A 22,604-nucleotide genomic window follows, 5' to 3' on the forward strand; every position below is an offset into this window, starting at 1 on the left:
GAAGACCTCAGCCAGCCTATTGTTCAACCATTCATATTCTACTACTAGCCTAGGAGACTATGAAATTGTATATAATTTTTCCTTGTGAAATAGGTTGTTTTAAGAGAAATATCACCGAAACAAAGGGATAGTTTCAAATTCATTGTTTTCTTCTCTACTTCCCTTGTGAGGATTTTCAGAGTATGTAATCTTGGCGCTCATCTAAAAACTTAAAAATGATGAAAAGTTTCTCAACAATTTTTTTAAAATCTTGAGATATTGAATTTACTAATATCACACTAATACTGTGTTCTCTGGACATAGGAAGGCTTATTAACTAGAAATACAATAACATGGTTTTGTTAAATAGATACATACTCTAGCCTAACATAGTCTTGAGAAATATAGTAGCAGCTTAATAGAGACATAAACACTAGGTTTATCTTTAGTATGGCTTCAGAAAGTAATAGTATGGTGTCTACTTGTATGCTAAACCTTTCAAGGCTTCAATGAATGGATTTTTCAGATTAAGGCTTAATTTTCTTTTTCTTTTTTTCAAGCAGGAAGAAACTCATTTATTAACAGAGCAGGCTCTTTTTAAAGCAAAAAAGAGCGGGTGGCATGGCAGGGGAGGAAGAGGAACCAATCACTGTCAAGGTCACACCCTATCATGCACTTAAGCTTCCAAGGGCTAGTTACACACTGAACTGTAAAGTAAATCGGGCTCTGCCCACTCAACTCCCTCTCAGCGCCATCTTTGCTGCCCATGTGCTCTACAGATTCCCCCTTTTATGTTTTAATGGCAGACCCACCTCCCAGTTAGTTATCCTTTTCCCTCCACTGTAAAGGTTATTTTAACAGGTTTAGATCGGTAAGAATAGCATTGGCCACGCACGGGGTTCGAGGCAAGTCTGGGGGGTCGAGATGCACCAGACAAGGATAGGGAGGGTCCTTGTGCATGGTCCAAGAGCCCATCCCATTTACCTCATATCCCCAACTAGCACAGTAATAAACATCAGCCCTGCTACAAGGCAGTAGTTCTCAAGTTTCAGCACATATTCAGCTGAGGACTTGTGACAGGCTGCTGGAGTTCATTTCTACACCCGCTAGAAGTTTCTGATTTAGTAAGTAAGGCCCGAGAATTTCCATTTCTAATAAGTTCCTAGATGATGCTGATATCACAAGATGTGAGAGCGTACCTCTGAGAAGCGCTGCTCTAAGGAAATTAAAACTCCTTCTTTGTGATCTGACTGCAGGAACTTTTGGGAATTCATTCTAAGCACTTTACACTTTCGATGACCTGACCATTTTGGCTTCTGAATAAAATCAGGGAAGGTCACCCTAACATATGGCTCCATGGAATGCTGACTATTGTAAGTTACAAGAACTCAAAGAACAGCATGTACTGGAAGAACCTTTGCCGAGATAGCTCCTTGTCAGCTTGAAGTCTAGACCCTCCACGGAAGACAACAATCACTTTTGGCTCCTTCCTTTATCAACAAGTTAGCCAAGAGCCTCTATGTCTAGTCACATGCAATCTTTCTGAGACAAATGTGTTTTATTCACTGGTATGTACAAGTAGACAGAATCAAACCTATACCATCTCTCTAGTTTTCTTTTTTGGCAACAGTGGGTGTTTTTCAGATCCTTCAGACAATACTCTTCCTCCTGGCCTCCCTCAGTTTTTCTACTCTGAATGAGCATTACCCTTGTCTGCTGTTTCAATACCAAAAAACTCATAATTAAGGAAAATTTTAATAGGTATCCCAGGCTAGCCAGAGCATACAAAACAAAGTTATCTTTCAGCTTCTTTCCATTATACAATTCAAGGAATGACACCTCTCACCGAGTACCAAATGGAGCCATCCTCTGATCACGGGTTAGGTGAACTAAAATTTAATAGGAAAAAGTCTAATTTTCCAGCATTTTGGCTCAAGAGACTAGAGAGCTTCTTTAGGGATGAAACAATTCCCAAGCAAAAAGTACATGGACTGAAACCAAACTTTATATGTATTTCAGAATCATCTATTAACTGCCATACTCTGGAAAAGGATTTTTATGGAAATAGGGAAATATCCCTGAAAAATGTATAATGGCCCAGACCTTCATGTGGAGAAACAACTGGAGCAATTTAAAGCACTATGTTCCTAAGAAAGAGCTTAAAGTTATGTTAATAAAATGTAGAGTCATTCATAGATGAAAGTTTAGTATAACTCAAATCAAAGTGAGTTATTGGCCATCTCCCCATCTATGATATGACCGCTCATTGTGAGCCCTCCTGGGTACCTGGCAGTTATCAGCATTACCTGATTCATCGACTCTCATCTTTTTAGTAGGGCTGTCACAAGTCTCATCATCAGACATTTCCATTTCTTCTTCACGACGAATGCCCATGAGCTGTTCACTTTGAGCATTCCGGAGCTCCTGGAAGTACAGGATACATGAATGTCAGAGTCGTTGTGGCGTTTCCTACTGGTATTTGGGTATATTATGGCTGACATATCAATATCTAGAGTCTAAGGTGTTCACCCAAACATCCCTCCCACCTAATCTAAATGAAGTTCTGAGGGAAATGGGGTAGAACAAAGGCCAAAGGCTCTGGTTTCAGAGTTGAGATAAATTCATGCTCACCAAGTTAAGGGCTCATATAGTTCAGGGCTCTCTGGAAAATTATTTAATGCTTTTTGAGTCTCAGTTTCCTCATTTGTTAAAACAAAAAGGGAGACAATAATATCTATCTAGCCAACCTGTTGTAAGGATGATGTAGCTAGCACAAAGTAGGGAGCATTCTCCTGGTAAGAACTTGAGCAATGGAATTTTCAAGAAGCCTAAGTTGACCACTAGTCAGTGTGTAGCTTTGGGACTATTTCTTCATCACTCTTAACCTCAATTTGCTCACTAGAATACTGTGGTCCTAATGGTTTTCATAGTGAAACACATTAGATGTTAAAGACTTGCTATTATGCTCAGTACTAGACTTGGAGAGTTATTATTTACTTATTGATATTCTTGATAATATTGACTAATGTTATCACGACCCATGCCCGTGTGTATGTGTGTGTGTGTGTGTGTGTGTGTGTGTGTGTGTGTGTGTGTGTGAGTGAGAGAAAGAGAGGAAGAACACAAACTTCTACACTTACACCATGCAGGCATCCACAATTTAAACTTCAAATGTTGGCAAACAAAAAAAATAAAGGTCTTCTGTTTTTGCATTGTACATAATCATGTAAGCTTTAAAGGTTTGCAATAATGGTGGCTCTGGCATTACTAAGTAGAGCCTTGGATCCTCGTGACCCTTTCCTGCTTTCTCCATTGAGCAGGAGAAACTAACTGATTCAATCAACTCAGTCCACTTGAGGGCCTTTCTCTACTCATCCTGAAAGAGGGAATACTAATAAATTAAGTTTGTGAAACTAATTGTACAGTGTTAAGAATTAAACAATATATTTCTTACTACTAAGCCGAATCAAGACGTTATACCCACTTACATGAAATAGATACATGGTTATTTTATACTGTTTTAGATTATGCACCTGTGAATCCTTATTCATTCTGTTCATCTAGCTAGCTAGCTAGCTATCGTCCTCAGAACGACTTAAGATAGGGAGAAGCCTTCATTATTCTTTTTACTGCTTTAAAATGAAGTCTCTTAAAAACAGAGTCAAATCATTAAAATAATTTTATTCTATAATACATGGAGGGGTAATAATACATTTTTATACTTAATTAGTAGCATGACCTTAAATATAGTTCCACTACCCATCCAATAGAAGTATATCTGTCACTCCATGTTACAGGCTCCCTCCCTTAGGTCACAGATTTTAACTGTGCCAAGATGGAAAGGAATTGATTTATTGCTAACAGTATTCAAACCATCACCTCTGTATTCTGGAAATCACCCTTGTTGAGGACAGGAAAGCAGTAGGGTATAGGGACAAGTTCCAGGAAAAGGCATTACTCAGCATTCCTGAAAGGCTACTGGCAAGACAGATGTTGCCTCTTTATATGACCATGATACCTAGAAGAAAGAGGTCTCAGTTCTGTCTTAAATAATGTTATAAGGTCTTGGAGGTGGGCCTCAAACTTTATTAGTGGGGAGAGTTTTAGGTGGTGGACAGCTAATTTTTCTATTGACAAAGAGACCAAATCCCAGAGATGTAGCTTGAAAGTACATTAAACAAGGAAAAGTCAGATAGAAAGAATAAATGAAGCTGGAAGGGCCTGTTGCTTAGTCCTACAATTAATGACAAATTGTCAGGCAATTTGTTACTGAGGGGAGAGGTAGCACAAAGAAAAAGCATGGAGGAAAGTAAAAAAAAAACCAAGGGTGTTTCCACAGGGTGCCTCTGGTTCAGCAGTAAATCACTAGTACATTCTAATAAATCTGTAGAGGTGTTGCAGATAATTAACAGATGCTGTACATGGGAATGCAGAAAAAAATCAAGCCAATTATCAAGCTTATATGCAACTGAGAAATCATCCACAATGTTAAATTACCAACCGGTATTTAATCAATTAAGCGACATGTAGGAGAGAAAATCAAAGGTAATTTAGAGTTCCATTTCCCAACGTGTACAGAAAGACGGGGTGGAAGTGGCAGGAAGGCACAAAGACCATTCACAGGAGGGCTTTTGAGGATTACACTCCATCCATCATCAGGAAATACCCATTGTATCCAAAGACCATACAGAGAAGGCAAGCTACCTCAGACTCATGCTGGATGTGTGGCAGGCCCTACTCTGGGCAGTACCAGTCTGGGGGATGTGCAGTCAGACAAGGCAAGAAGCCTGATATCTATCAGTATTTTGTAATTGTGGACACTCACATGCTAATGATGGTCTTTTTGTGCCCAGGTATACTTAGTATTCATTCCATATGCCATTCTCCTAACATTTTTTTAGTCATATTCATTTTTTACGGAAGGAGAAATATCATAGACTGATCACTCCCAGATCTAAGTCAGAGTTGATGGATTCCAATTTGTGTTTTACTTTCAATCCATCCAAAAAAGGGTGTTTTTTTGTTTTTGTTTTTCCCTTTCCCCTCCTAAAAACAAGTCTTTTGATTTTTTGGTAAAAATACTGAATAGAGGGGTTACAATTACATGGGCAAAGTAATGAGTGCATTACTTATCAAGCATTGCTGAAAACAAATCTTGGCTTTGGTCTTAAATTGGTGTTAGGGAAAACATGTGGTAAGTACCCTTTATTGTTGGGTCCCTGAAAAATTAAAAAGAAATCCATTTCTTTCTTATTTACAACCTTGAATCTATCACCAACCATCTTCTGAGGCACTAGTGAGCACAATTTAAAGTGTCCTTCTCATCAACAAACTGCACTAGCATTGTAAGTGTCCTGTTATTTGTGAAGTCATTCAGTATTCACCATAATAGCAGTGATAATAATTCATTTAGTATTCCCATCTAGTGCCATTGGTATTCAACTGTAGCATTAGTTAATGGGCACTTAAAATGTTACCCAAATGATTGATGTTGAGTGCTTTGTGGTTCCTCAAACTCTTCATAAAACACTTATTAATTAATTAATTTTTTATTTTTTACAGGTGTGAGCCAAAATCATTAAGGAAATAAACCTTACCTTCTATAAGTTTGTGATATTTGAAAGAGGGGACTATCATTTAGAGTACTTTAATATCAACATGCTAGAGATGAAAAGGCATCCAAATGGAAAGCATTCTCTCATTTATTTTTGAAGAAGCAAACAAAGACAGTATACTTACTTTCACATGACAGGTTCAAAGCGTACACTACACTGTGGAGTCAAAAATAACAGCTGTATGACCAATGGCTAATGTCTGGGTGGCAGGGAAGGCCATGTCCGGACTCTGTCATTCGGGGTAGATACTCACACTTCACACATGCACTGATGTTGAAAGACGGCCTCAGCTAGCCTGGACATTGACACCCCTTGTGAGACTTGCTCTGGGCAGAGAACTTGCTCTGGGCAGAGACTTGCTCCCTGGCAGAACCTCAGGGCTAGCACAAGGAACACAGCTTACGATGAAGAAATATGAGTAGGAAGGCATACTTGCCATTTTTAGCCCAAAGAGCAAACTGTCATCATCACATAGAACACGGCAGGGAAAAAGAAATGTGTACTCAAAAACTCATTTTCTATATTAAGTTACACTTGTCTTCAAACTGTTTTTAGGCAAAAAAACCTTGGTAGCGTTTGGAACTCTTTTACTAAGAATGAGAAAGATTCCATTCTCCATTTGTGGCGGAGTAAACATGTTCTAAGTGTGAAGTCAGCTGCTTTTCTGGACCAAGAACAGGTCGGAGGTGGATTTGAAGGGGACAATGAGAGGAAAATGGCAGGAGGACTGCCTGCAATAACAAAAACCATAATGGCTGCAGCTACAGTACTCTCTGCCAATCCAGCTGTGTGATGGTGGTTAAAAAGTAATCATAAAATCACCAACCTCAGAATGCTTTCGCCAAATGTCTATGTTCTTGCGCTGAGCTTTCGAGAAATGGTCCCAAGCTTTTTGTCTGGTAGAAGCGTTGAAAACGGCCACAATCTGCTCAACTTTGGTGAACAAGGAAGTCAAACAAGACAAGTAATTTATGTTGTGATCACTATAGGGAAGCAAAGCAAAGACACTAGGAGTCTATGGATGATGTCACAATAGAAACAACATCATCGATATCCGTCCAATTTGTGCCTTTTTGTACTTACATTTTTAGCAAGGTGGGGGTTGTCTCCTTTCAAGTCTGTATCCATAACTTTAGGTTAAAACAAATTCTAAGTTCCATGAGGGAAAAGGCCTCTATGTCTAAGCATTCTTTAGGTCTTGTTTACGAATGTAATTTAGTAGATCTACGTACAGACCATGGCATTGGTATATAAGCCTGGTTAGAGACTTAATAGTGAAGCCAAGGCCATGTGGCTGAATTTCAAAAGCCAAACACATTTCCTCTTTTGGCCACTATGTCTAGGACCCAAACATAGCTCTCTAAAGACATTACCGTGTCCAGGTTCCAAGGCCAACCAATGAATAGGTCCACTAACTCCTACAACCTTTAGGGCTGTTTTTCTTCCTTGCTCTTTTTCCTCCTCCTTTTTCAGTGACTGAAGTCAGTCCCTCCCTGGCAGGTCATGGGAGCCCTCGCTTCCACTCTTAGGCTCATGAAGGTTCATTTAGTCAGCAGGCCTAGCATACAAGTCAGATTGCCATACATCCAGGCTGTACTACAATCATCTCCCATTCTCTATTATCCTGTGATAATTTTCCTAAAGGTGCCCTCCCTTTGGTGCTCAGTGACCTCACTGAGTACTTCTGTTATTTCCAGGCACAGTGCTAGTGGAATGGTAAAATACTGAGGGTTTTGAACAAAACTAGATAAAGATCTTTGAAGTAGGTATTAGGGCTGGGGCCAAACCCATAATAGCCTCAATCTTCCTTAAGCTTATACTGGTCTAGTATGAATGGGATTAAGAGGACTAGAGCACTGAATAAACCATAGGAATAAGCCTCAAACTTTAAATAGGAACGCACAATTAAAATTGGATTCTCTTTTTGGGGGGGTCTGGTCGTGGGGCCTGAACTCTGGGCCTGGGAGCTGTCCCTCAGCTTTTCAGCTCAAGGCTAGCGCTCTACCACTTGAGCCACAGCACTGCTTCCAGCTTTTTTCTTTTTTCTTATGTGTTGCTGAGGAATCAAACCCAGGGCCTCATGCATGCAAGGCAAGCGCTCTACCACTGAGCCACCTTCCCATCCTTAAAATTAGCTTCTTATAGATGCTAACACCCTCTCACAGAAACCTTTTGTAAGTTATTCCCAGGGCTCTATTATAACAAAGGACAATAAAGCTCTTCCAAATCTATTGGTGTCCAAAGAGTGCCAAAGAGTAATAGAAAAATAACAGTAATAATCCACACTGAAGAAAAACTCTGAATGCTACAGTTGTTAAACCACACATAAAAGTGTATGAAGGAGTGTAAGGAAATAGGAACACATTCCTAGTCACACCATGGTGAATATCTTATAATGCTAATAATAAGTAAAAATACTTATCAATTTGTGGGTGATTTTCCAGGAGGGTTTTATGTTTACTCTTTGCTATTTTCAAGAACCTCAATTGCAAACTATCTATTTAGCAAACTTCGTCACATCATGTTTTTTCTCTCCCTATTGATGGGAGAATTTTCCATTAACTTGGTTTACACTCTCCCTGAGTTTATGTGGAGTGCCTCCTTAGCCTCCTTTGGAAAAATTCATGCTGCCAGCTTAGTCATACTGAGCTGTTCTGAATGCTGACCTTGCCCTGATTACCCCTCTCCTCCACCAGGGTATAGTGCAGATGGTGAGGTAGAAAACTTGTTGAGCTCTACCACCTGGGTTTCCTGCTAGTTTGTTGTGCATGCAGGGTAAGTGACTGGATATTTCAGTCGTCTTTTGTGGAAACAATACATAGCAGTCAGTAATCACAAGTCAGTTCAGAGGTCATAAGGGAGCGGGGGATGACCATGAGATAATTGAAAACTTAAGACCCATTGATTTCAATTACAGAGTTGTTGTTGTTTTAAGAGCTATGGTACTGACACCAGGGCTGAAGGAAGGGACAATCGGTGTTTCAGTTGAATATTTGGGTTAAAAATAGTGAAAATGCTGCTGTCATAAAGGGAAGGTGGAGCCGAGTGCCGGTGGCTCATGCCTGTAATCCTAGCTACTCAGGAGGCTGAGATCTGAGGATCACAGTTCAAAGCCAGCCCAGGCAGCAAAGTCCATGAGACTCTTATCTCCAATAAACCACTAGAAAACTGGAAGTGGCGCTGTGGCTTAAGCGGTAGAGCGCTCACCTTGAGCTGAAGAGCGCAGGGACAGTGCCCAAGCCCAGAGTTCAAGCCCCACGACCTACAAAAAACAATAACAACAAAAAATAACAAATAAAGGGAAGGTGCTTAGCAAAAAAAGGTACAGCAAAGAAAAAATTGTGTGTGTGTGTGTGTGTGTGTGTGTGTGTGTGTGTGTGAAGTGAAGAGGCACTAATGATGCACAGACAGGTATACAGAAGGTAAAGAACTATAAGAAAACCCAATGGAGCTGGATGCCCATGGTTCACACCTGTAATCCCAGCTACTCAGGAGATTGAGATCTGAAGATCATGGTTTGAAGCCAGCCTGGGCAGGAAAGTCCATGTGATTTTATCTTCAATTAATCACCAAAAAGCTGAAAGTGGAATTGCTGCTCAACTAGTAGAGCACTAGCTTTGAACACAAAACCTCAGGGACAGCACCTGAGCTCAAAACTCAAACAGGACTGGCACAAAAAGAAAGAGAGAGAGGGAGAGACAGCGACAGAGACAGAGAGACAAACAGATACAGACATAGAAACAGACAGAGAGGAAGGAAGGCAGGAAGGCAGGAAGGGAGAAAGGGAGGGAGGGAGGGAGGGAGGGAGAGAGAAAGAGAGGAGAGAAAGAGAGAGAAAGAGAGAGAGAAAGAGAAAGAAAGGAAGAAAGAAAGAAAGAGAGAAAGGGAAAGAGAGAGAGAGAGAAAGAAAAGAAGGACAGACAGACTCAATGGCCTATAATGCATACCTTATGGATAAAAATAAATCTACTCAAGTATGTTTGTGTTGAAGACATTGATTAAGACTAAATGTTGACTGCTTAGAACATCTGATTATATACATGAGGAATGGGTTCAGTTCATTCACTCATTCATTCAACAAAAATCTGGGATCTTACTAAATACCAGTACTTGCCTGATTGCTAGAAATACACCATTTAAGATATAATATTTGAGATATCAGTTTGGGGGAAGAAAAAGACAAGCAGATATTTATCCTGTACAAGAAAGGTATGACTGATCAGGCAAGACAGAACTAAATAGGCAGATGGAATAGGGATCATGCAGACCTTTTGATGAATCACGCTTGGCAGAAAAGTAATGGTGGCTGTTGAAAGGCTGGAGTTGTGAAAGGTCTTGAAACTAGCTGATCTCCGGATGGGGCTAATGCCAGAGGAGAAGGAATCAGAAAGGATCATGTATGCTCTAATCCACATTATGAAATTTTATGTGGTAGGTGGCAGAGATGGAAGAGGGAGCAGGATTTGTTTGGTAGACGTGACTAAGGCTTATTTAGATAGGGAGAGGTAATAGGACAAGGGGCCAACTTGCTCTGTGAGAGGCAGAGAGAAGGAAGAACAAGATGACTCTGGTTTGGAAGAACATCAATGAAAACACAAGCACACAGAGAGGTCTAAGAGGGAAGATAAAGAATTTGCTTTCAGGCCCTTTGAGCCTGAGGGTGTCTTACAGACATCTATGTGAAGCTAAAACATGGGTAGGGATTCAGAAAGAAGTCAGAATTTAAAAACTTACTGGCCAATCTCTTTTTGGAACCATATTCTTTCAACAGGATAATGAATTAAAAGTAAAAGCAAATGTGATTTAATCAATTTATGAGGTTTTATACTCCCCCCACCCCACAATAATGGTAACTCCAAGATACAGGGAGAGAAACAGTGCAACTCAGCTCATGCTTGAGAAATACTCACAGTGAATTTAGTCGGGCTGAATTATTTCTCTCTCTGTTGCACAGACTGCCCCCAGCCAGCCATTTGTCTTGCATATGAAAGTTGCTTGTCTCACAAAAGGACTCTGGTAGAGCCCTCCCTTCAGCATGAATTCATCATCTTTCTAGAAAAAGTACCTCAAACAGCATGCCCTAATGAGTGTGATTCAAAGACCATGTTGTGAAAAATCACAGATCATATGATGAGCACTTATTGATGTCACAGGTGAAAACTACACCCTGTGCATTGTCTGCAGCAGACAACACCAAAGAGCCAGCCCAGGAGTTAAATTATTCCTGCTTCTCTAGTATAATTCATATTACTTGGTTTATGCACAAGAAAGCTACAAGTACTTACAGGCTATAAGAGATGTTCAAGACTCAGCTTCCCTGTGAAAGAGTTAAACAGTGAACAAGATGGCATTGGCTTTTGTTCAAAATGGCAGGCTTCCAGAAGGCTGTGCTATAGGCAGAACTAATTGAGATCAAACCCCCACTTCCCACTCAGTGCCTTCAACTTCCAGTGATTGATATATATATATGTGTGTGTGTGTGTGTGTGTGTGTGTGTGTATGTATATATACATATGTATATACACACGTGTATATATACACACATGTATATATACACACATGTATATATACACACACATATATATGTGGCTCAGAAAAGTTTAGTTTTTTTTGTGAATCTCACTAGACTGGGCTAACTTAGTACTCAATTTGTGATCCACCTGCTTTGGCCTCCTCTCATAAAGTGAAAGTACTTAACAAAAAAGGTACAGCAAGGAAAAAACATTACATGTGAAGTATTGAGTACTGAGATTACAGGCATGGACTGCATCTGGCTGCTTCTTATTTATTCAAGAATGTATTATCAACAGAAAGAGCTCTTAGTCAGAAAAATTAAATTGGCCCTTTATTCCGCGCAAAACTTACCTCTAAAATTCCACGTATTGTGTCTCAATTAGGTTGTTTGAAGATGGTGAAAAAATTAGGAGTGACAGGTTCTTCAAAAGTGTGCAAGAATGCCAGTCTTAGACACCATCCTAGAGTCTCTAGTATGTCCAGCAAGTTTAAATAAGGATCAGATACAGAGTATATGTAAAACTTCCTAATTACTCAATATGGCTACAAATTCCCTTCTTATGATTCATCTACACAATGTACATACATACACATGCGTATGTACCTAGTCTTCTACATTTAAAAAATTCTTCAAGAATAATTTGCTTCTTGTACTTTGCCCTATCCCAAAATTTCTGGGCACATGCCTTGTCTTCCTTCTTCCCAGACAAAGCAACTCTATGGCCTGTCTTGAAAAGCGCTTGTCTTTAGCCTTCACAGGGAAGAGAAGCACACATCTATGCACATACAAACAGGCCATATTTAAACAGTGTGGGAATGATGAGAACACTGAGTACAAATCTCAGATTTCTGGGCTGTCTAAGGCCTCTCTGAATTTTGACCTCCAGGCAGAGGAGTTATTGAAAGAGAAAGAGTAAGGTCTTTCGAAGAGCCCAAACACAGCCCTTTCTCCCTCATTGCACTCTTGCTCAGAGTCCCAGTAGCTCCTGCATTCCCTGTTCTGGCTACACAGCTGTAAAAAAAAAAAAAAAAAAGACTTAAATCCACTTAGCTCCCCAAATCTGGAGCAACTGATTACATTCTTTAGGCAGATGGCTTGCCTACATAAAGCACCTCAAATACATCTTGCAAGGCTAATTTTTGTTTTTAATGCTATCTGGGTTCACGATAGAGCCTTAACTCTGTAGAGTTAAGAGCATTTTTTTCCCTTTAAGGGATAACATTTTTCCAAATCCTCCAGGAGTAGCTCAGAAGAGATTATCAAAAGCATATAACAAATGAGATAGCTGACCTCCCTCAACTTCTCCCTTGTTATTGTTGTCCTTAAGTACTAAAAGCTGGGGTAGAATTCTTTATCAGGAGAAGGGACAAAGGAAAGAGAAGACTTTGGATGTGTTGGAACTGGTGCACCTTGGCCTCAGAAGAATTTCAGTAAATGATTTTTGCCTTTGCTGTCTGGACACCCAGATACTGAGGGAGAGCAGTGAAGTGGGGCCCACAGGGAAGAGGAAGCTGCTGTGGGAGATCTGCAGGCAGACTCCTGACTCCTGTTCATTCACTTCATGCTAGGGTCTGAGCAAAGGAGCTTTCTAGGAAGATTAGGAAACAGAACATAGGTCCATGTTTGAAGGAGGCATGGACTGGAATTTCAAGTTGAATAGAAACAAGGATATTTAGGGGTTCTGCCTTAAGATAGGTTTTTTTTTAAAAAAAAGCACAAAATGCAATATTGTGAATGAATTGCAGATGTGTTATACAGAGCTATAATCGAAGGTGTTCAGGACAGGGACACAAGATATCTAGAATTCAAAGCTAGCCATAGGAAAGTTAGTAAGATCTTATCTCAAAAAATACAAGTGAAAGAAAGAGTACATAGACCATCTGGACTAGACACTGAATTTAATCATCTTTGTGTATAGCAGAGGTAGAGGGACTAACATGTATTTCCTGGGTAGATGAGGATAGTTGTTTGGTTCTTTTAGAAACTGGGATGGAAATAGAAGAAAGAGAAGAAAATCTTATTTTCAGTTAACCAGCAAAAATCACAATTGGAAGCATGGCTCAAATGCTAGAGCAACAGCCATGAATGAGAAAAAAATCAGGCAAATGTGTGCAGCCCTGAGTGCAAACCCTAGTATCATAATAATACAATCAATGTGGGGTGGGGGTGGGGGCAGAACTATGGCTTCAGCTATTTAAAGCCCAGAGGAAGACATAATTTAATCACCTTATAGGAACAGGTACAGGGGAGTTCCAAGGCAAAGTCCTAGGGCAGGCCAGAAATGTTCAAATGAACCATAGATTGTGGGTAAATAGAATTTTCCAACGCAAAGAAGCCAAGCATCTGTGGTTGTGATAGAGTAGGAAACTGAGCTTGCCACCCTTCAAAAGTTTATTGAGGCATCTGAACCGTGGTACAGAGACTGTAACTGCCTCTACTTTTGTGTCTATCAGGCTGGCACCAACTTTCAGTCTGACTCCTCAGCATTCTTGCTTTCCTCCAAAATCCTTTCTGTCCTTTGCTGGAAAGAATCGTATTGAATAATGGCCTCAGCAGGAGAAACTGAATGAGACTGTGGGCTGAGGGACTACTGTTAGGATCCCAAACCTGTCTTGGCTGTGTGAAAAAGGGAGGACAGAGAAATCTACACTACCTCTACCATGTGTTATCCATATGACCTGAACACAAACTCTGTCCTTTTGAGTCCCAAAGGCAAAGGAGGCTGACTTAGACAGCCTGATCTCCTGGCTGGCCCCGAGAACCTCTGGAACAGAGGTTTGTAAAGTTTTGCTGCAAAGGAACAGACTAATTAGTTTTACCTGGGCAAATCCTGCCACTGCCCTGCTACACAGCTCAGCAGTGTCTCCTTCAATGGACTCCCCTTCAATGTGTAGGTTCTGACAAGTGTCCTTGGGCATGGCTTTCTTCCACTCATAACCAATGCTTCTTTCTGGATGAACACAGCCTCAAGAAAACATCACCTCTCCCTCAGAGTAACTTCACTACACGTCATTTGTCCTCAGTGTGAATGTCTTGGCTTTGAACAAGCTTTGTCTAGATTCTATTCAATGTAGACAAGGACTGTCCCCCATCTTCTCCTCCAACACATGTGCACCTCTCCTTACACTTGATTGTGGTTTATTTTCTAGACCTTAGCACTGGGCCCACATGAAAGTACAGAACTTTCACTGTTAGCTTAGTTGCTTGGCTTTATGAATTACCATGCACTAAATTAAATCTTGAACTCTAGCTACCCACAACTCTGGTGCTTTCAGAGTATAAGGCTTAATTTCACACATTTTGGTATCATTATTGAATTCGGTTGTATGTTAGGAGATGTTGAAAGGAAAAACACTACCAAGGGCTGAGTCAGTTGTGGTGAGTGAGCATTTAACCGTCTCTACCATCAGCCTTCGTATCCTGTCCCATGAGAAAGAACATTCTGTGCTCACCCTTCATTTGGAAGCATTCTTATTTTCTCTGGACATTTATTCCCTGAGACCAAAAGTTTTTTTTTTTTTTTTTAATGGAAATAGTGTTTCCAGAATTGAGTACATTGGCAAGTATAGCTATCAGCATGGTTCTGAGGAGAAATAGAAAACCCGTTGGGCTGCTAATGCAGTTACAGACTTTTTTCTTCCCATGGATGAACTACAGCAGTGACTTCTACAGACATGGGGAAACATTTTAACACTTCATAAAATTCTTTTTTTGACAGCAGGGGATGTAAGAACCAAATTTCCCTGGGCAGAAATAAAAAAAAAATGTTTAGCTGAGATGTTCCTGCGAAATAAACGATTTCAGAGAGAGCTTTTTAGGCAGAAGAAATGTGGACCAGGACACCAATCTGCCTATAAGGGGATCATGGCACACACAGAGGTCAGAAATCCTCACATTTCACTCTAGCACTTAGCATATGATCTGACACGTAATAGGGCCCCAATAAATATTTGTGGAACGGATTTAATCATTCATTCAAACAGCCAAGGCTTTTATGAGTTCAGGGGAGAAGACAGATGAGACTGTGACAGGGAGGGAATGTTGGTGAGCCACAGAGCCGTCTCTGCGATAACTCTGGCCAGGCTCAGCATCTATAGAGAGCCAGGTAACACTCCTGGCTTCAATATCTGGCTTCCAATTCACAGTGCAACCCAATGAAACAACCTGCACAGGTATCACAGGTGGGGCATGTGCCTGGAGGGCCGTGAGGTCCCCTCTGCTAGGGTCACCCGAGGAGCTTCTGATAGCAAGAATAAGCCCTGGCACTGCAGGATGTTTAGATATACGGGGATAGGAAGGGGGCCAGGTTGTTCATATGGAAACAGATGTGGGGTTTTTAGAGGACCTTGGGGGATTATTTGAGCAAACCTTTTCACCATAGACTTGAAGAAACAGAGACTCAAGGAGCTCAGAAGACTTTCCTGCAGTGATATGGCTAATGAATGTTCCAGCTGAGATTACAGCCCAGCATCTTCTCACATCTAGTTAAAAGGATATCTACCATTTTTCTTCTTTTTAAGACTGATGATGAAGCTGATATCACTTGCTATTTTAAAAATGTATACAATGAAGTTGCATAAGATAGTTCTAATGCGTCCAATCTCCAAGCTGAACTAAGATTAATTACAGCACTGTATTCCTATTACTGTAAAATCATCAACTAAAGTACATTCTGGGTATTCCATTTTAAATGTCTTATCAGTGACAAGTCAGTTGATCATGGTTTATGCCAAAAAGAGCAACCTTTAGAAATATATTGTACAGTTTTTACTTTCCAGCCCAGTTTTCCAATAATATCTTCATTTCCGTCTAGGAGTGGCTAACAAATATTTGCACGAAGGGCCTCGGTGCACTTACCAGCAATTAGGCCAAGCCCATGAGTGTGTACAATGAGATTAGAAAAGACAATAGCCAGTTGCTATTGGAAGGCTGAGACTGGGAGGATTGCAGCTTGAGGGACCCTGGACCCAGTTTGTGAGACCCTCATTTCAACAGAGAGCTGGATATAATGACCCATAACTATTATACTAGCAATAAAAGAAAGCTAGCATAAGCAGGCATGAGCCCAGCTAGGAAGCAAGACCTTATCTCAAAAACAATCAGCAGCTGGGTACAGACTCATGCCTCTAATCCTACTGACTCAGGAATCTAAGGTCTGGAGGATCATGGTTTGGAGCAAGCCAGAGAGAAAAAGCCTTCCATACCCTATCTCCAATTAACCAGCCAAAAAAAAAAAAGAGAAGGTGGGGGGCATATCTGCCTACCAAGGTCAAGGCCTTGAATTCAAGCTTCAGTATCACAAAATAGAGAGGGAGAGGGAGAGGGAGAGGGAGAGAAAGAAGGGGGGAGGGACAAGGAGAAAGTGAGAAAAGAAGGGGAAGGGGAAAGGGAAGGGGAGGGAAAGGAGAGAGGGAGAGAGAGGGGACAGGGATAGGGAGGGGGAACTGCAGTGGAAGGGAAGAGAAAGGGATCTGGCTATGGGTGCTAATTGATGGGCAGTTTCTATGGTGCTGTGTGATAACAGTGAGCATCAGTTCTGGCTGTGGAGGGGGGAAATACTTCAGGTAAAGTAAGTCCTATAGAGCTGTGTGCAGAGGTGGGAAAGAGAAGAGTGCTGGAAACACATACTTCATTTTCTAACCAGAAAGCAACATTTTATATTGTGTGATATCATCACACCTCTTCAGTTCCATCTGTAAACTACTAATTTAGTCTTAAGATCCTCCTCTGTCCATTTCCATTTGTCATTATAAGAAAACCAAACAGATAAGGTATCAGCAAACAATTTGATTCTAATTTTGCTTTCTACCTTATATGCTATAATTTTTACTTTTTATTCATATTCATTATATGTATGACAAGTGTTATTAATATTAATAGACCCTTGTCATCACTGCTATTTGCTTTCCATTTGCCTTTTCTCTACTTTGTTCCATCATATGTTCACTGTCTTCTCTGACTCTGTTTCTGTCTGTCTCTCTGTCTGCCTCTCTATCTGTCTGTCTGTCTGTCTCTCTCACTCTCTGTCCATCTTAAGAAGCCTGTTGGGAAAGTAGCAAAGGGGGAATATCTTGTGTTGAATTTTTGTATTAGCTGTGTATGTATCATAACAAGACAGACACAGCTGATCATCCTGGCATGCATATTAATAACTGAGTGTGGCCCACATGCTTCCTGGTCTTATAAACAGCTCCTGTCCTGAGCTTTGAAATATAAGCTTGGCTCATAACTGAAGAACTCCAAGTGAGCAGACCTATGGGGAGTTCCTGTGAAGTATAAATTTTTAAAAAGCAAAGAAGATAAAAATTCATAAGGCTCTGAGTAGGAAAACTTGGGGGAAATTCCTGCCAGGTGGACAGATTAAGAAATTACATAAGGGCGGGGCTGGGGGTTTAGCCCAGGGGAAGGGCGCCTGCCTGGCGCGTGCAAGGCCCTGGGTTCAGTTCTCAGCCCGGGGAAAAAAAATGAAAAAAAAAAAGAAATTACATAAGGGCAAGACAAGGAGGACTAAAAACAAAATAGATTTAAGAATGAGAGGATTCATCTGGGCTGCCATTTTTTGCTATGTAAGCAAATGAGATCTATTCAGCTAGCCCAGAAAGAAAGAGAAAGTACCAGGTACCATGCCAGGAGAAGCAATGTCATACCATTTGGCACCTTTAAGTTATTCCAAGCAGAAGTGAATGGCTGCTGTATATTCCAAATTCTTGGTTGGTTTTAGTTGCTGCCCCTTACACTTTAGCTAGTGTTAGGTGAAAAGACTATTTGACTATATTTAAGAGCAGGTCCTAGGAAGAAGACTTGAAAGAGACGTGAAAAAGGTTAGAACTTATGCGAATGTTGGAAGAACAGAACACCAGCAAGGATAGAGTTTATATACATTATAACATCACAACTTGGTCTTTCTCAAGGAAAATTTAAATACTAAAATTCAAGGATAACATCTCTGTTTTCCTTCTGGGTGCTAGGCCAGTATTCCAGGTCAATCCTTCAATAATTTTGTTTCAAGTGACGCAAAGGCAAGCATGACAAGCAAGGTTAGGAGATGGGCACATTTTGTCCATCTTCTTACATCCGGCAGCTTCCCTTGTCCAACTCAACCAGCACAATCTATAAAGGAGCCCTCCATTTGAGTCTTGTCATGTACCTTATCTTTGGTGGATGTTGCTAAATGGTGTCTTTAGGACACCAGGTGTAATTCACTTCCTTTAATGAGCTAGTTTGTCAGTGTACTTGCTTCCAGGATGCCTCAGAGAAACTTCCTGACACTCTTGGCTATGTAATGAATGTGCCACAGTGGGAAGCTATGAAGAAAGGTACCGGGGATCTTTTATGTTGGGGAGAGCACTCTAGGCTGCTGCTCAATACCCAGGAGATTCCTACCATGTAGGAGAATGAGAGCTAATATTAAACAGTTCCATTCTTTCGAAGTGAGAAAGCCACATGTGGTTCCTATGATGATTGCCAGAAATATTAATGCAGATAAAAGGGAATGACTGCTTATACTTTGGGAAATATTAGAAGTATATCCATCACTCTGAACTTTCATGGCTATTATTAAAGCAGCCTCCCCCTCTCCCTGTATTGAGTCATCCTAACATAATGAGTTAAGCTTGGGAAGGCAGAAAGGGGTTCAGGCAGATGCATATAATTTCACCACAGAAGGGAAAGCTCAAAGGTAAGATGCATCTAACATTCCCAGAATGATAAAAATGTGTCTGTGTTGAGCAGGTTAGTCAAGCCAACTGATAATACTTTCTCATGGTGGATGTGAAGATCTGGGAAGAGTTGATGTAAAAAAGCGTACAGGAAAGAACAGAAAACAGATTGCTCAGTGACCTATGCAATCCTCCAATAGGATTAATTCTGGTTAATTCTGACTCAGGCTACATTTAAGGTTATTCTTGTCTTCAGTCATCCAACACAAGCCTGGTTATGAAGGATGCATGCAAATCCCCTTAGGATGCTTCTGCTGAGACATGTACTCCTCAACCAGCAGTGTAGGCATTAACATCAGCTGAGGTCTCCAGAGACTTTGCTGATATATGCCAACTGCTGAAAGACTGCCCAGAATCAAATTATTGTAATGAGCAAAGGGTTGTTGGAAGGTTACCATTTGAGAGACACTAACATGTATTTCTCTGTTCAGTTTTTACCCCAATTCTCCTAATATCCAGTAGTTTCTGACTCATGGTCTAGTAAAGTATAGTGGTTTAGAATACAAACATAGTTCCCTCTTGGAGTAGATCCATCACATTCGCAGGTCGTAGCCATGATACCATGGATGGCACTAACACCCATTCCAAAGTACTTGGTGGACACACCAGAAAATTCTGAAAACATTTCAAGCAGCTTTCCTTCCTGCCTCCAATGTATGCATTGTCCATGTACTTGCCCCTTCATCTACCAAATATGTGTTTCATGTCTCTGTGTTTCAGGAACTTGGTACACACAAGTGAATTAAAATGTTCCTTGTGGATACATTAATTTAAATCAGACAAAGCATGATATCATCCCACAACTGGATAAGTGCCTCAGAGGACCTTAATAAAGGGATAGGACATCCACTAGCCAAAAGTGGACTACAAAACCCACTCTGGCTGGGTGCAGGTGACACACACCTATAATCCTAGCTACTCAGGAGATTGAGATCTGAGGATCTGGGTTCAAAGCCAACCCGGACAGGAAAGTCTGTGAAACTCTTATTGCCAGTAAATCACTAGAAAACCAGAAGTGGTGCTGTGGCTCAAGTGGTAGAGCGCTCGCCTTGAGCTGAAGAGCACAGGGACAGTGCCAAATCCCAGAGTTCATGTTCCATGACCAACAACAACAACAAAAAAAGTTAGCCCACTGTATAGAGAGTGGCCTTTCATTTAAGACCTTTTGAGGAATGTCTTAAAGTATGAGAAAGACTCATGCATGCAAAGGAGAGGGGAAAGCACACACCAGGGAGAAAGAAATGAATAGGCTTGGAGGTAGGAGGTAGCTTGTATGGGCTTGTAAGGATGGCGGCCAGTGGGAATGACCCACAGGGAGTAACTGTGAGAGTGAGTGATGCAGTCAAACTGATGATGAAGAGGTTGACACAGACAGGCCTGATAGGCTAAAAATGTGAAGCAGGTAAAAGTGGACAGGAAGGGATGGCGTATGGTAGAACTACAAATGCTTCTGAGTCATCACTTTCTTCTAAAATTACTATGAAAACTCATTTTATTTTGGAGATCCATGAGACAGGCAAGCATTATACTTCTCTGATAGTTAGGTGTGGCCAGATGTAGTCACTAGGTCTAATAAGACATGTATTGAAGGCTGGGATGGATCTTTGGACATCTTTTGCTTTCGCACTATATTAAAACTCCTTCTTTCTTTTCCTTTTTCTTATGTGATTTCAGCCTAGAAAAAGAGATGTGATGGCAGGAGCAGCAGCAATTATCTTAGGAAATGTTAATTTCCTATTCATCCAGGAAATGTTAGTGGCAGCATAGAAACCTCTGCCATAAAAGCCTTGATCTCTTAAGTTAGTGCTAATAAACATAGTGCTAATAGTGTGTGTATGTATGAAAAAAAGAGACTCCTCTCTGCTTGTTTAAAATATAGTTTGGCAGAAATTTTTGTTGCAGATGTATGTTCTAGCTAACTGACATACTAGATAATTACAGAAGTCTAGATAACTTGAACTTGAACAGTGGCCATCAACATGAAGAAAAGTAGGCCAAATCAGGCTCAGAGAGACAAAGGATATGTTTTCCCGTCTGTGTGGAAGCTTATAAACTTTCAAGTAAACATGTTGGGTGATATGCGAGTGTATCCAAATGTACTAGATGAAATATGGTAGATTCAAGGGAAAACTCAAATAGTGTAATTCCTTAGAAAGGCAAAGTCAAAGTTCAGTGAAATAAAACCCAAGAAGCAGGTACTCGAAAGTGTGGGGGGGGGAGGGGGAGGGGGTGATGGAGGGGGAGGTTGGGTCAAGGGGGAAAAGTGGACAAATGAAGAGCAAGAGAGGGAAGAATCCAGTCAAGAATCCAGTATGTATCCTACACGATTAAGAAGAGTGAAGGGAAGAGTGGACAGGGGAGGAATGGATGAGACTCTTGAAAGAGGGGACACAGATCAAGATACATTCATAAACTGCTTTGTTACTTATGACAATGCCTATGTACAACTACTTTAAAATGAGAACAAAAGATAACAAAAATATATTTTACAAAAAGTAGGCCAAACAGAGGTAAGCTTATCAGGGTAGAAACAGTACCTCTTGATGGCTAGCAGATAAGGTTTAGTGGTAGGAAAGGAGGTTGTAATATATAGTTACAAGACCCATTAATTTCTCAAGGCTAGTGAGCTGTGAGAGACAGAATAATTCTATTTTTTCCCCTCATTCCTTTTCTTTAAGGACAGATTGGACTCATGCTGGTTATATACTGATTATGTTTGTGAATTTGCTATACAGTACTTTCTGATGCTGCAAACTTTTTTGTATGTATATGTTGGTACTAGGTCTTGAACTCAGGGCTTTACTCTCTTGCTTGGCTGTTTATTTTCTCAAAGCTGGTGCTCTACCACTTGAACCACAGCTCTATTTCCAACTTTTTGGTAGCTTACCAGAGATAAATGTCTCACAGACTTTCTTGCCTGAGCTGGCTTCCAACCATGATCTTCAGAGCTCAACCTCTTGAGTAGCTAGGATTACAGGCCAGAGCCACTGGCATCTTGCTAGAAGCTGTCTTTTGACAACAAAGTCACATGAGATACTTTCACATTGAAGATTCTGACTTTTCACACATCCAGCATCCCATCCTAACAGACACATCATCCCTAGGATTTACAATGATGAAAGAAGTGATAGGCATTTTGGCATATTATATCCCTGTAAACACTACTTATCCCCAGAATGAATATGTAAATCCTGTAATGTCGCTATAGTGTGTGGTCCATGCACCTGGTACAGAACGGAGTGTAGCATTGTCACAGTGTCATTTAACAGTTTTTACCAAGTGAAAGAACATGGCAGCTGAGATGCATTATGCTACTCTGATGTTAAGTACAGACACAGACAGAACTCCTATAGAAAAAGTAGACACCTTTTTTTTTTTTTTTTGAATAGAGCCCTGGGTAATTACCTTGACTATTGTTCTATGAGAAAGCCCCATTTACGCTCCTTCATCAATTTAGGATCTAGACATGAAAAATCACCACATTAAGTAGTTAAGGCAATTTGCTTTCCAAATGAAGAAAGGACAAAAGTCTCTGCTTCTGAGCAACCCAGGGGAACAGCTAACGCTCACCTCGTCAAATAAAGGATCCTAAAGAGAAGTGTTGAGGTTTTTCTTTTTAATGGTACCTTCTTCCTAAACAGAATCCCAAAGACAGGCTTTGCTTTCTACTGTCAGACCCTGGAGGACCTGCAGGGCAGTGGGGACAGCCTGCAGGTGAATGGTGACCCATCCTGAGATGTGGAATGAACTGTGGTAGGTATGGACAGGCTGTCCTGT

General features: G+C 40.7%; 1 protein-coding gene across 1 annotated transcript in view; it reads right to left on the reverse strand.

Annotated features, from left to right (window-relative positions):
- Nucleotides 1–22,604, reverse strand: part of Enox1 (ecto-NOX disulfide-thiol exchanger 1) — a 540,384-nt gene that overhangs the window by 110,598 nt on the left and 407,182 nt on the right. Inside the window, exons 12-13 of the mRNA XM_042685602.1 lie at nucleotides 6,421–6,527; nucleotides 2,286–2,403 (exon numbers count right to left, since the gene is read on the reverse strand). Coding sequence (XP_042541536.1) covers nucleotides 2,286–2,403; nucleotides 6,421–6,527 — 225 coding nt within the window. The remainder of the gene's footprint in view (nucleotides 1–2,285; nucleotides 2,404–6,420; nucleotides 6,528–22,604) is intronic.

This window comes from Dipodomys spectabilis, unplaced genomic scaffold, assembly GCF_019054845.1.
Source record: "Dipodomys spectabilis isolate Male_0828 unplaced genomic scaffold, ASM1905484v1 ptg000095l, whole genome shotgun sequence".
In the NCBI taxonomy this organism is placed as follows: Eukaryota; Metazoa; Chordata; class Mammalia; order Rodentia; family Heteromyidae; genus Dipodomys; species Dipodomys spectabilis.